This window comes from Wolffia australiana, chromosome 6, assembly GCF_029677425.1.
Source record: "Wolffia australiana isolate 7733 chromosome 6, ASM2967742v1".
In the NCBI taxonomy this organism is placed as follows: Eukaryota; Viridiplantae; Streptophyta; class Magnoliopsida; order Alismatales; family Araceae; genus Wolffia; species Wolffia australiana.
In genome coordinates this window covers 12,753,178-12,767,500 of record NC_135840.1, presented here as the reverse complement: position 1 = coordinate 12,767,500, position 14,323 = coordinate 12,753,178, and the positions used below count along the sequence as shown (strand labels likewise).

At 37.7% G+C, this 14,323-nt stretch overlaps 1 protein-coding gene across 1 annotated transcript; it reads right to left on the bottom strand.

Moving 5' to 3' along the window:
- Positions 1–4,880: 4,880 nt before the first annotated feature.
- LOC144704708 (large ribosomal subunit protein eL37x-like) lies at positions 4,881–6,706 on the bottom strand. Its single transcript, XM_078577227.1, has 4 exons — positions 6,591–6,706; positions 6,358–6,493; positions 5,198–5,299; positions 4,881–5,081 (listed from the first exon to the last, which is right to left on the bottom strand). Exons 1-4 carry the CDS (start codon positions 6,591–6,593, stop codon positions 5,032–5,034), a joined length of 291 nt encoding a protein of 96 aa, XP_078433353.1. The 5' UTR covers positions 6,594–6,706; the 3' UTR covers positions 4,881–5,031.
- Positions 6,707–14,323: the final 7,617 nt, after the last annotated feature.

Genomic DNA, 14,323 nt, shown 5'->3' with positions numbered 1-14,323 from the left:
TGTGTAAAATATATCAGACTTATTTCTACAGTACATTTCCCTTAAGATTCAAAAAAATCCAGCACAAATTTTTATAAATGTCAAAAAGTTTTGGGACATTTAATGTTGACTTTCCATTCATCTTGAATGATCAGTGGAAAATAATCTAATTAAGTTTCTTTTAAAATCGTTATACATAGTCTTAGTTAATAATCAAAGCAGAGTAAATACTTCAACAATCATGTGCCTAATAGTAATTAAAGTATTTCTAAAATGTGCTTAGCTTACTAGGTATTCATTTGGTTCATGTGATGTCATTCTTGTCACTAAGTCTTCATATTTTACCATGTTTATTAATCATGTGAAATCTTAACAATCCTAAATGTTTTAAATTGATTGTAAATATTTAATATATTTTCATTATTTAATATAACTCTGTAAATGTATCTATCTCATAATAATTATAAGCAAAATTATATCAAAATAACTTATGCTTATTTTCAAGTTATAACATGCCATTAATCTCATTAGTATCATAATTATTTTATATATTCTCATTTTTCACAAGTAATGCAGAAAATTAATAAGTTAAAATTTGAATATAATTTTTTTCATATCTTTAGTTGAGGTATATTTTAGCATTATTTGGAAGTACTAATCACAAATAACAACTTGGTTTTGAGACAAAGTTATACTGTCTTTGTATAGTATTTCATAAGGATTTACATTCATGATTAAAATTAAAGATCAAATTTGGTGTTATGATATGATGTGAAAGGTGAAGTTTGATCAATCATCTGATTAAAGAGATTTTATCTGACGTGGCGTGGTTTTAGACATTCCCTTTTTCTGACGGCGTGGGATAGTTCTTCTAGATGGGAAGAAAACAGAGTTTATTTGTCCACAAGTATAAAGGCAAATTAAAAAACGCAAGTTCATGTTATATCAAAACGTTTATGAATTTCATCTAATATGGGTAGATAAGTTAATAGTTTTGAGCACATGAGTAGTCAGTAGATTCATTTTCTTGACAATGTAATATCCAAAAAATGGAAATTTTAATTATTTTTGTACCATGATCATGAAAATAAAACACTAAGCAAAGATATATGACAAACATCAACTCTTAAATAAATCTCTATCACTCACATCCGTTTTGTATAAAATCTCAAAATTTTAAGGAAATAAAATTTCTCAAGTTCAATAATTCTGAGGTCCTATGTTCACGAATATTCATTGATTAGAGATGTCCATGACTTGGGATAATTTGTGTACCATCAAACATAGATGTTTCAAAGAGACGTACTTGTTCATCGCCTTGTTAAACCACCTTGCATAAAAATCTTATATGTAGACTTGTTAGATACAATCTCAGCATTAAATCTAAATTATTATAGTTTTTTAGAATGTCAAATTTTATGTTGATAAACCATAAATGGGCATCTTGATATTTTTCATGTGAAACCTAAAAACTATATACCATATATGTAGAATAATAAAAGAGGGCGAATTAGATATCATCTTCTCATGTTTAGATAATTTTAGTTTTAGATTACTAGTTTAGACTCTGAGCTCACAAATTAATTTTAGCTTACTTGGGGGACAACAGACCAATCCAATGTGTCCCTTAGGTGGCCATTAAATCCAAAATTAAACTCCTGAACAATTGTGCAAAAATTTCTACTCAATTTTCCACTTTGCATAAATTTTCTTCAGCTCTTACAAGCTCACTTGTATTCTAGCTTCTCCCTTCAAATATCTACTTGAGTATAGGACAAATATCCCTAGGTCTCAAGCCCCTCCACAAGCATGCCACCATGCTCCGAACTCTCACTTTGGGATAGGTTTTGTTTCTAATGTTTTGTGTCCACGTTATTTTTTACTAGCTTACATTAAAGAAAGTCTATGCCAATCTTGATGATCCTTCCTGAAACATTGTACATAAAGCTTCCACAAGATAGGCCTGATGGTCATCACAAGATTTATTCCACTAAAAAATGTTGATTCCAATAAATAAATACAAATTTTTTGATGATGTAAATTCATGTTAACTAACATAATCAATTTGATTATTTATCTGATCAAAAACGAACATATCACAGTAGGAATGAATACCTAGGATAAAGAATTTCAGACAAAAATATTTTTGACATGATATTTTCACATGGAGAAAACTATGCATAAGCTGCATATCACATACGTTAATAGAAGAAACTACATACTTTTAATGACATGAGAAATTTCATACTGAGATTATAAATCAAATACTTAATCAACTATTCCAGTATTAGATCTTATTGCAGTGTTAATTGCTCCAAGTAAATCAGAGGAAATACAGAACTCATATTAGATAGTAATGAGTATATTCAAAATTTCATTCACAATTTTATATTTATTATTCGCAAGTAAAACATTAAAACATGTAAACAATGAGAGAATTTGACTTAGTTAAATGAAGGTAGCAGAGTCGAAAGTTGATATTATGTTTTTTTTTAAACAGAGTATGAAATTCAAATGTGATTAATAGGTAACACATATCAATCAATAAAATTCATCAGTGTAAAATTACTGGCAAACTTATGAAAGTTAAGGCTATTATTGAATGTTCAAGTTTCACCAAGGCTAAATTTCAATCATGAGATCAGAATTTTAGCATTATTTTAGTACATGGAAATGTCTTTGAGTATCAATAAATGTTCATGAATAACAGATCAAGATATTGAACCTTTTGATTGAAAATATCATAGAACCACAAAGTGGTCATTTTACACTATTCAGTATCATATCTTTATAGACAGTATCATATCTCCTAATAAAGCCACAATTATCAACTAACCTGAATTTATAAATCATTAAAATAGATATGTTCCAACAATATCCGTCTGAAATACTTAAAACTGTTTTATACTAATTAATATTCGCCATTCAATAAACTTAAACTGATTGAGAAGCCTTCTCTGTGAGAGAAACAAACTGCTAAGAATTCCAAAATAAATTGAGTTAAGATATAAATAAATAAACCAAATAACTTAGTATTTTGAACATTGATGTGTAACATGAGTTTTACCATTTCGGATATCAACTTTTAGAAATTAGTTATTTTGTTTTTTAATTAGGTGTTGTTTAAATCAAAGTTAAATTTTAAATGATTGCAGGTTGTGCCATAAAGAACTGTCTTAGTGATATTCAATGAAAGGAAATATTGGAATTAGCAATCTATAGTTGTGATACTAAGTTGGGGATTTAGAGCCCAATTAGATGATAAAAATGATTAAATAGATGTGATCAAATCAAAACCTCCAAAAAGCTCCATGAGTACAATCATTATTTTAGAAGTAAAAATATTCAAGAATACAAAATAAGGAGATTCCCTTGGAAAGCTAAGGATGAGCGATTAACTTTTGATAATTCCAACATAATATTTAAAAACATATTAAGTGCGAATTTTCTATCATTGAGTATACACATTTATGAGTATCCGAATGTTCAAAAAGAAATGTTATTTAAACAGGGCTATATATTTTCATTTAATTCTATTTTTTATAAGATAACTATATTTTGGCAACCAAATCACTTTTAATATATAATATGTATTTTTAATTCTAACAAACTAGGTGCATAGCACTATTATTCCAAGCATCATGACAACACTTGGCAATGTGTAGGGCATAGATGAGTGGTGTACAAAGACCTCATAAACAAACACTGTTCAACTTCATTAAAGTCCAAAAGTTTATTTTCCAATGAATACATCATAGATTTTATTATGGAAGATTAATGTAAATTAATATGGATGTGAGTAATGCTAGCAATGGATAATTTAGTAATCCTAAAATAATATTCAACTTAATGGTGGCATTATGAAATTAGTTGGTCAACATGGAAATGAGTGGAGGCCAAATTGTATGAAAATAGAAGAAATGGTTTAGGAAATAAATTAGGAAAAAGACGTGAAGAAACGCCCCAGCAGAGACAAGATAAACATATGTTCTTAAATCTACATTATGTACTGATTGATTGCTAGGTTTTTCTTTCACATGAAGATCAAATCCAGGTTTGTATTTTTTCTGTTGTATTTCACCGATTTTTACGTACTACTAATCACTATTCTCTTATATAAATCAGTTACGATCAAAATCAAGATTCTTCTTTCCATCGATACTGGTTTCTTCGAGTTAAAGACCAGAATGAATAATTTGAACTATTCACTAGATCTCAAGAAATTTAGGTCGCATATATGTCGATTAGAAGAAATTCAATGGGAAGAAATTTAAAATAACCCTAAATGTTGATCAGAACCTATACTTAATTTGTATCTTCGACCTAAAGTCAGAAATTCTATCAAACATCTATTTTGGAATCATCGAATTTTTCATTCTGTGAAGAACTTTCCAGGCATCGTCTTGAGTACTTCACTGTCATCTTTCATGATCGATTGCACCTATAATCGAATTGATTTTCGATGTAACACAATTGACTTAATTTTCTAAATTACCATGATTCGATGAAGTTCATAAAACATCATATTTATATTCCAAATGACAAATGGATATTCCAGACGATCACCAATTAGATCATCTTGTTCAACAAATGGCACAAGATAATGCGAAATGCCCAATCGTACAGTTAACTTCATAATTAATAACACCGTTTCTATTACTCCCATTTGGGCACTCATTATTATAAATTTACCAAAGAGCTTTACTACAACGATTACCAAAACTAAAGCCCATCATCACAATTAGCAGTACTATTATTGGGGTTTGAACTGATGAATCAAACGCTGCAAAAAATCCACCATCAGTAAAGATGATGATGACGACGATACCACCATCATGATCCTACCGTAAATGGTGGGGATATGATGACTAGTGATAATACTAGAAACTGCAAACACTAGAGGTTCAAGGAAATTTTCAAAAAAACATGGGAAAAAACTTCCAAAAAAGGGGGAATGAGTTTTCATAAAATATCTTACGAGAACATCAAGGATGCAGAAATAAAGAATCCGCATGAGCAAACTCCTTCGTCATCTGCCATCTAAGTGGAGAATTATGCGGTCGCCCCGGCAGAGGCCGCCTTCCTAGGGCGCGCTTGTGTGCCTATAATCCCAAAATAAAAATAAAATAATTAAAATAAAGTTTTGTTCATATTTCTATCATGCAGATATTCCAGATGAGAATGATTCGTAATGGGATCTAATTGAAGTGTGCAGTACCTTCTCTGAAATTGGTCTTGAACCTAGTAGGCACGTGGCGAAGATACCTCATCCTTCCAGTCCCAGTAGTCTTCCTCCTAATCGCCTTCACGCTCCAGTTATCTGAATTAATGTGGAAAATCATTAGAACACAAAAGGTAGTTTCTTAGACACGATCCCAATGCCGCATTGAAACAATAATTAGCGAGAAATAGAAGATTGATGGAAGATGAAATGCGTAATAATAAGTGGAAGTAAAGATAGAATAGTTTTGGATCAAGTGAAACAATTAGAAGATCAGTGGTAAACAATGCAAGATATTAAACGACAAAAAGAGACAAGCAATTGACAGAAAGAAAAGCTGTGAGCTAATTTAAGCTAAGTTGACGATGCATCGTAAAATAATTAGCGAGAATTAGAACTAAGCAATGGGCTGGGGGAAAATTAAACTGAAACAATCTCAATATCATTACTTGAAGTATTTCAATAATGAGTTTGATACCAACGTTGATGTCAGTTGAAAATGAACTGCATAATAGTAAGCGAGAAGCAGGAGAAAGTAGCCGGTTGTGATAACTTTTAACAAACGCAAATCCAAACTCAAAGTAAAATATCCCCAAGTCATGAATGAGTTGAAGATGAACAATATTATTTATGAACTATAAAGTTAGTAGCAAGAAATAGATTGAACGTATTTAAGAACATACAATTGAACAGCAACATGTCCAGTGTACCATGGATAGAACCCTAATTCATGAAAGGGTTTCGGATCGAATTTCAAATCAATTGAGACAATCAGAAGACCAGTGGAACATGAAATACAAAATAACAAGAGAGAAATAGATCGAATCATTTGACCAAAAGAGTTCAACAGAAACAAGACCCGTGCGGAATTTAAAGAATTCCTGCTTCATTGAGGAACTTAAGATCAGAAAGAAGCAATCAGAAGATCTGTGGGAGATGATACAGGATAATTAGCGAATAATAGAACAGTGCAATATGCTACGAGAAAGTTGAACAGAAACAAGCCCAATGTCGCATTGAGAAACCCTCGTAACCAAACGATTCTACCGTCAAATTGAGATAAGAAAAAAACACAAAATCAATAGAACACGAAATACAATGTAATTAGCGAGAAATCGAACGAGTTAACGGGCTGCGAGAGAAAAGGATCGACTTACACTTGCGGATGCGCGCCGCGGGGTACCCACAAGAGGAGCATGTTCCCTTCTGAAGATGGTATGACCTGCGCCCGCACCTCGGGCAGAGCGTGTGGCTCTTGTTCCTCCTCTTACCGAAGCTCCCCGTTCCCTTACCCTGCGCAAATCCGCAAAAAACGAAATCAAATCACACATACATATATAGACACATACAAATTCAAATCCCTGATCGATGATTTCCATGGAAAACTCACCATTGCAGACCGTGCTCACCCCGGCCGCCGATTGCTGGCTGCAGAAGCGAAGAAGAAGACGCTACGAGAAACCCTAAAATGTCCGACTCGAACTATTTATACTCACTTGGTTTCAATGACATAATTACCCTTTCATGCTTTGAGTTGTTTTCTATTTATTTAGGGTATAGATTCAAGAGTACATTAATTTAAGAAAAATGCAACATTTTATGTTCTGACGAGAGGCTAGTAGATGGTAGGGATTAAGGTTAGGTGATTAAGCCTAATTGGGCAGTTGAAATAGAGAAATTAGCCAAAGTGTTTGCTCTAGGATCTAACTAACTGAATTAGCAGCCAGAATGGCAGAACAAAAATCAGATGGGCTTGTTGAACACCTAGTAGGCCTGATTTATCTGATTAGCAGCCAAAATGCCATTGAGCTAGTTTTTTTATTTTCAGTTTTTCGTGTAGGCCATTAGCATGTTTAATAAAGACATAAAATGTCATATGGTTCAGAGATAGACCATGATCAGATGCTTTGAGGTAGAGTCCAGTCAAGTGATTAGCACCAACTTGTTATGAGATTTGATCAGGCAAGTCAGTTGTGTGAGCATGTTTGTAACTTGATATTATTTTGTCTCTTTTATGCAAATCCATTAGCCCATTAATATATATAGCCTTTTAGGGTTTGAAAATTGACTTAGATCATCTTGATTCTGAGGCTAGGTCAAGTAAAGTAATCAGCCATTAATATTGTTCTACCATTGGATAAGTTGAGTCAATATGTAGAGTTATTGAATTTTTTGGTATCCCTTTTTTTATCAAGACAATGGCTCATTGAATAAATTTATAATTTATATTTTAAGGGTCAGTAATTGACCCAAGTTGGTTAGTGACCTAATTGTGGATAGAGAAGGACACAATTCTTATCAACGTTTGGTTAGACCAGAGTAAACTAAACAGTCGGTAAGCTTTTTCAGGGCTGACAGAACGTTCGATCCTTGTTCCAGTTCTCGCATCAAACTGGACCAAATACCTTTCATATATATGACACATAATATTATATTAAATTAAAATAACTTGTTAAGACCTCACACCACTGCCTTGCACTCTCTCCTTCTCTCACTCTCTCCCCCTCTCACTCTCTTACTCTCTCCCTCTCACACCCTCTCAGTCCCACGCTCTCTTACTCTCACCCTCTCACTCTCCCTCTCTTACTCTCTCCCCCTCTCATTCTATCCCTCTCTCTCACACACACTCTCTCATTCTCCCTCTATGACTCTCCACCCTCTCCCTCTGTCACTCTCTCCCTCTCTTACTCTCTTCCACTCTCACTAATTTCACTCCTTCACTCTCTCATTCTCACACTCTTTCACTCTCTCGCATAATCTCTCTCCCTATCTCATTGTTACCCTCTCGCTCTCTCTCTATCTATCTATCTATATATCTCTCTCTCTTCCTCTATCATTATCTCCCTCTCCCACTCTATCATTCTCTCCTTGTAACTCTTTCACTCTCTCATTCTCTCCATCTAACTCTTTCACTCTCTCAGCTTTTTATTCTCCCCATCTAACTCATTCTCTCACTCTCTCACTCTCGTGTTGTCTCACTCTCACTCTCCCTCTCTCCCCCTATCACACTCTCTCCCCTTTTCGTGTTGTCTCCCTCTCACTCTTCCTCTCTCCCTCTCTCACTCTCTCATCATGTCACCCTCTAATGCTCCCACTCTCTCTCTCTCTCATTCTCACACTCTCTCCCTTCTCACTCTCATTCTCTCCCTCTCTCCTTCTCTCAATCTTCCCCTCTACCTCTCTCAATCTCTCACTCTTTTATTCTCTCCCTCTCTCAATCTCCCCCTATACCTCTCTCAATCGCTCACTCTTTTATTCTCCCTCTCTCAATGTCCCCCTCTAACTCTCTTAGTCTCTTACTCTTTTATTCTCTCCCGCTCTCAATGTCCCCCTCTAACACTCTCAGTCTCCAACTCGTTTATTCACTCCCTCTCTCATTCTCATTCTCACACTCTTTCTTGCTCTCATTCTCTCCCTCTTTCAGTCTCTCATTCTCACACTCTCTCACTCATTTGCTGACTTAACATATTTTATAAATTTTGCGTGAATTATTTTTTAATATTGACTTTGAATTTTACATTGACTAGTAAGCCTGATCAGATGTGACCGAGACAAGACCAAGATCAATACCTGACCGAACTTCAGGTTTAGGTTTACTTTCTTGCTTAAAACAGACCAAGAATACACCATGTCCTTCCCTGATTTTGGAGGAAAACAACTCGAATGAGGAAGTTTGGTCTCGCATGAATTAAAAAAAATAGATAGTAGTATAAAAAATAAAGACAACATGTAAGAGCAACGTGAAACACCTGTGGGCCTCTTCATATTGTCAGCAACAAGTTTGAGAAAAAATTGTTTTCTTGTCATCAGAATGTTAAAGTAAAGAGGGTGTCCAAAAGAAATCTTGATAAAATCATAAAGGATAGCCCATGAACAAACCCAATTCCATTATAAAACAAAAGGCTGCCTGATGAATGGTAATGGATTTATGGTAGGCTCAACATCAACCCCTTTTCACGTGGTCATTCATAGGGATTGACTCACTTCGACAATTTCTGCCTAGGTAGCCGTCCCTTGGATAATATAAATGTTGGCTACTATGGGCTTAATTAAATGTTCACATCCATTTGTGCAGGAAAAATCATCAAAATCAAATCGGATTTAAAATATTAAACCTAAAATGATCTCATCATATTTTTAGTTGTTCAGATTTCATTTAATCAGATTCCAACTGACTCCACTACCACTCTGTTCACCAGTATATTACATTAAAGTCATTCGCGTATCTGGTTTGCATGGGCACCTTATAATTTGAGTATTTCAAGCAAAGGCCATAGATCTTATGCATGTAACATTCTAGGCCCACATATCAGTCAAGTTTGTTACTTTAGTGGCACAATAAAATTATTGGCAAACATGATCAGTTAATTATATTGACATATAGATTAAATACCAATGATTGATTTAACTTAATAAATCGATCCATTTTATAGCGTGTGAAGAGCCAAGTAATAATTCATGTTCTAGAAGATATAGAATAATGATGCAACACGTACGGCCGGGATCGACGGTGCGCGTTGCAACACAGGGCGGAGACGAACGAGCGTGGATGTCGATATGTAATGTGAGAATGCACGTTTATAAAGATAACAAGAAGTACGGCAATGACCGATGTAGGGCGGCACCCTGGAAGGATACCCGTACGTGCCACGTACGATCCAACTCCCAATGACCCCATAGATCAATCGAAGGATGCCGTAGGAGCGGGTATCCTCGATCCGACTATCTATCCCCGAAAATAGTGATGGACAGGGCAACGACAGAAGGTAGCTACCCAAGACCCAACGTGCGAGAAACAGAGGAAGGCGTGGTTCAACGGTGGGGCACGAGAGGAAATATTGCAAGAGGTAATAATACGTAGTAAAGGGGGTTAGCATCATGACCTGCGGACCGAGGTCCGGTAGTCGCGGTGGTCGCAGTCGAGTCGTAAACGGCGTGGCGGTCCGGTGCAGCGAGATGAAGACTAGTTGGGGTGGTCGGCCGATGACGTCAGAACGATGAGGAACAGGAGCGTCGGCGACGTCCGGCTCAGCTCGGAAGGCTTCGGCGGGCGTCCGGTGCGTGTTGGCTCGCCTGAGGTGGCACCGTGGTTGGGCGGCGGCCGCGCTGAGGAGCACGATCGGCGGCAGGCGGCGTTGACCGCCGAAGGGAGCAGGCAAATCCTGCTCTCCGGTTCGCCGGTTCGTGGAGGGCAGACGGGCGTCCGAGGCCGGTTCACCGGCGTTCTTGTCTTTTTTTATCTTGACGAAAATGCCCTTCCGGATCAGCGTTTTTACCTTCGAGTGCCCTTACTTGAATCCGAGTCACACTGAGTCAACTCAGTGGCGAGTCGCCGGTACTTAAAACTGGGTTGGACTGAGTTGACTCAGTGCGGGGATCGGTCCGTCCGCCCAGAGTCAACTCGTCCTTGACTCGGCGTCGTCCTCCTTCGGCGAGGGTTCTGGCGGCAACCTGAGAGGGCGCTCCGGCGATCTTGGCAGCGGCTGGTCGGTGTCAAGAGATCCAAGGGGTTAGCTTGGAAGACCGGCGACCCCCTGAGGACTCTGCAGGGCGAACTGGGCGCATGGCGGCCGGTCCTCCTTGTCAATCAAGCTAGGGTTGGCTGGCGGCTGTAGGGCGCGGGAGTCGATGATCGCGGCGGCGGAGGTGTGGCTTCTTGGCGGCGGTAGACAGTGGATTTCGGTGGTCTCTCTCCTCAGAGAGACAAACGTAGGGCGGCGGCGGCGGCGACGCAGCAGCGGCACAGTCCGGGCGTGGTAGGTTCGGTCTGCAGAACGATGGCGACTGGCGGCGGCGGGCGAGGCGGGGGTGGCTCCCTCTTCTCCTTCACGGGATCCGACTCTCCTCTTGGAGGAGGCTTCTCTCCTAACAATCTGCAAACAAGTTCAAGACATCCCTTCCCAAGAACAAACGTCAAACAACAAAATTTCCTTCTCTAATCTCCTCTAGGACATCTCTTCTCCTTTTATAGTTGGAGAGAGGGAACCCTAGAGGCAGCTTGTAATTAGGGAAAACCCCTAACCGAGCCGTAAAATGCGGTTCGAAGTATGGCGGAAGGGCCAAAACACGGAGGCCCTCCCCAAAAAAAAACACAACGATAAAGTTCAAAAAAATGTGAGGAAAGTAAAGTGGGGACGCCTTCTCGTCACGCCATGTACATGAACGCCGGGTCCTTCTCATCAGCTCGAGCTTCGCGACGTGGTTGCTGACGTGTCGGCGCGGGTTGACCTTGTGCTTCGGCTTGCGGATGGTCCCCCATCAAATAATGTATTAACTATCTCATGAAATCTTTATTATCATCAGTAATGTTAAATGTATGAATTTTGCCTCTCAAATTACATTTGTATCCTTCATTAACTTGGTCATTAACTTGTTCACAACTCTAACTATGTTCATTGTATAAAGCCGCGTGTGGACCAAAGGACACCCATCAGGGATTTTTATCATTGATGTCATGTCACTCTGAGTCTAGGAGAAATGAGACTTAAAGTTTTGAAATGAACAGCCTTATTTAGGTAGCTTGTATAAGTTAATCATAAGTGACATCTATGTTGATCCTTATTGAAATTAATACCACGAGTCTACCTCAGCTCCAAGATCCTTCAAGCGAAATTCCTTCCACCAGTATGCCTTCGATGACATAATCTTATCTAGGCTCTTAGGAGCAATGGGCACAACCACGTAAGTTATCACGATAAGGTATTAAACATCGTCAAATCACTTCAGACAAGTGCAACAACAAAAATCACCTCTAGTGTAGCCAATTTGTGCCTTATAGGATCGAGCTTCTTATAATATTATTGTAGAGATCACGTCAAACCATAAAGCAACTTTTCCAACATGCAATTAGATGGTAGGACCTTGGTGAAATGAAGCCCACAAACTATTGTATGCAAATTGTGATGGAAATATATGTGGCCCGCAAGCCAATCACACATTCCACACCTCATTTCACATTCATTAATAGAACATATTCATTAAAGTGCACATGTGATGCTTATAATGAAGTCCATGAATACATAATCGGACTTATTGAATTATGATGAGATTGTAATACGGAGATCACTAGTCTTTAAGCATGTGTTCTAAGCATTCCTATTCGAAGGATACGCAAGAAGGACATCGAAATATCCGGATAGAATAATACTATTTAGCCTCACTCATATGATGAGTATGGCTGGTCCCGTAGCCATTAGTGTGGAGACACTATGGATAGATAGTGGGTGCTCATTAGTGGAAAGAGTTCACTGAATTAATCATTACGAATCCCTGAATGGTATTATACCGAACTGTCAATCAGGTCGATTCACATCATGGTTGTGTAGCTGGTCCTTAGACTTGAGACATCAAAGATGTATTATGGACGGACGGTTGTACTTTGACTTTGGCCAATGAGTCTCAAATCATGGGATTCTAAATGGTCTTAGTTCGGGTACATCAAGAAGTTCACAAAGATGATTGAGTGATCAAGATGGGATCGTCCACCCTCTGTATAAGAGGCGAAAGCTCAAAGAAGACGATGCGATGAAGTCACTGGCCAAGGCAGTGAAATATTGGAGAAGAGTTCTCTGATGATTTTTAAATGCATCAGTACTAACTCGAATGATCGATTAGCGTTTGACAGTTGACCATACCATAAGTCGTCCAAAGAGCGTCAAGTGGATGAGAGACAATACATATAGGGCAATTGATGACGAACATGTTCCATGAAGTGAGTCGATACACACTCCTTTGTATCTTCTAGAACACGAGGTGTAGATTGGCACCCCACGTGTTGCAGACTCAACCTATCGATTGGGTTAAATTGATCTGACATTAATTAATCTATATGATGATATAGTTAGTTTATTTGCAAGGCCAATAAAGGTTATAAGTCCGTTGGAGTCGTTAACAAAAATGATACATGGGCCTAGAAGGTCACACGCAAATGGTCTTTTGGACATCATAAGATATTCTTAAGTTTTGGGGGTTTTTATGAAAATACCTACTTAGTATAAATTGGGGGAGGCCTAAATAAAATTCACCTAGGCCAGAATTGTTCAGGGGTTTTTCCCCTTCTTCTCCCTTCTCCCCACACCCCCTCTCCATCCCCGATACGATCAAGACGATGTACCAACGATGATGGACATTCAACGGGCTCATCAACAAGGAGGAGATTCAACGTGCCGAGAATCGTGTGGTACGTCTCGCTCTGGGATCCAAGAAATCATGAATGTGATCCGTGCAAAGGTACTTCATTTCATAGTTTAATGATGTCGTTCGATTTTGCTGAAGTATTCCGCTGCGAAATGTTTTGATTTATTCGTCCATGTCAAGGCTTGTAGAACCCAACAAATTGTCTCCTCAAATCTCCATGTATTAATATTGTTTTCACTTTCAATTCCTCTACCTCATATCGTCACAGATAACTGGGCCAAATATCAACCACGTCCAAGAGCATTACAACAACAATGAGAAGATTTTAGTTGCAATCAACTCCTTTTTGTGTAGACCCATTTTTTGTTTATCCTTCTTTCATATTATGTTATTGGCTTCTTCTTGGATATAAACTTGTATCAAATAGAATGTTTCCCTGGAGGGAGATCCACCAAGTCCCTCACATGGTTGGTCTAAGGATAGTCACTTATTGGAAATCAACTTCAGCCACTTCTTCCTGGACCAACAAGCCCATCTATTTGAAGAACATTGTCTCATTGTCTTCTTAAAACAAGGAAGAAGCCAACAACGTAATGGCTACTGAACCCCATCACTCACCCATTTTGACTAGTCAATATGTTTTCTAAATCATTCTCTAAATTATCCATGTTTTGAGTATCTCTATCTTCAAAATTCAAGTTGTGTGTACCTTTCACTTCACCTCCACCTAACTCATATCTCCGATAGGAGCGCTGTTCAAACTCTTAGAGTTTAGCTCTACAAGTAGGGTCTTCAAAAAATAGTTTTACTCAAATAACACATCCTAATTGATGAGTAGATTCTTCACTTCAAGATCCCAAATACTTATATCCCTTCACTGCACCTTCATAGCAATAACAATTCAACTCATTATTCTTCTCTTTGACTGTCAGTTGCTCTCAATTTCCCAAATTATCTCTACATGGTCATGTTCCATTGAACATATAA

Bases quoted from the DNA above. Each gene is read 5' to 3' on its own strand.
- LOC144704708 (XM_078577227.1), bottom strand. The intron at 5,300-6,357 runs GTAAGTCGATCC...ACATTAATTCAG, and splicing joins CGCGGCGCGCATCCGCAAGT to ATAACTGGAGCGTGAAGGCG. The intron at 5,082-5,197 runs GTACTGCACACT...TTGGGATTATAG, and splicing joins CAAGACCAATTTCAGAGAAG to GCACACAAGCGCGCCCTAGG.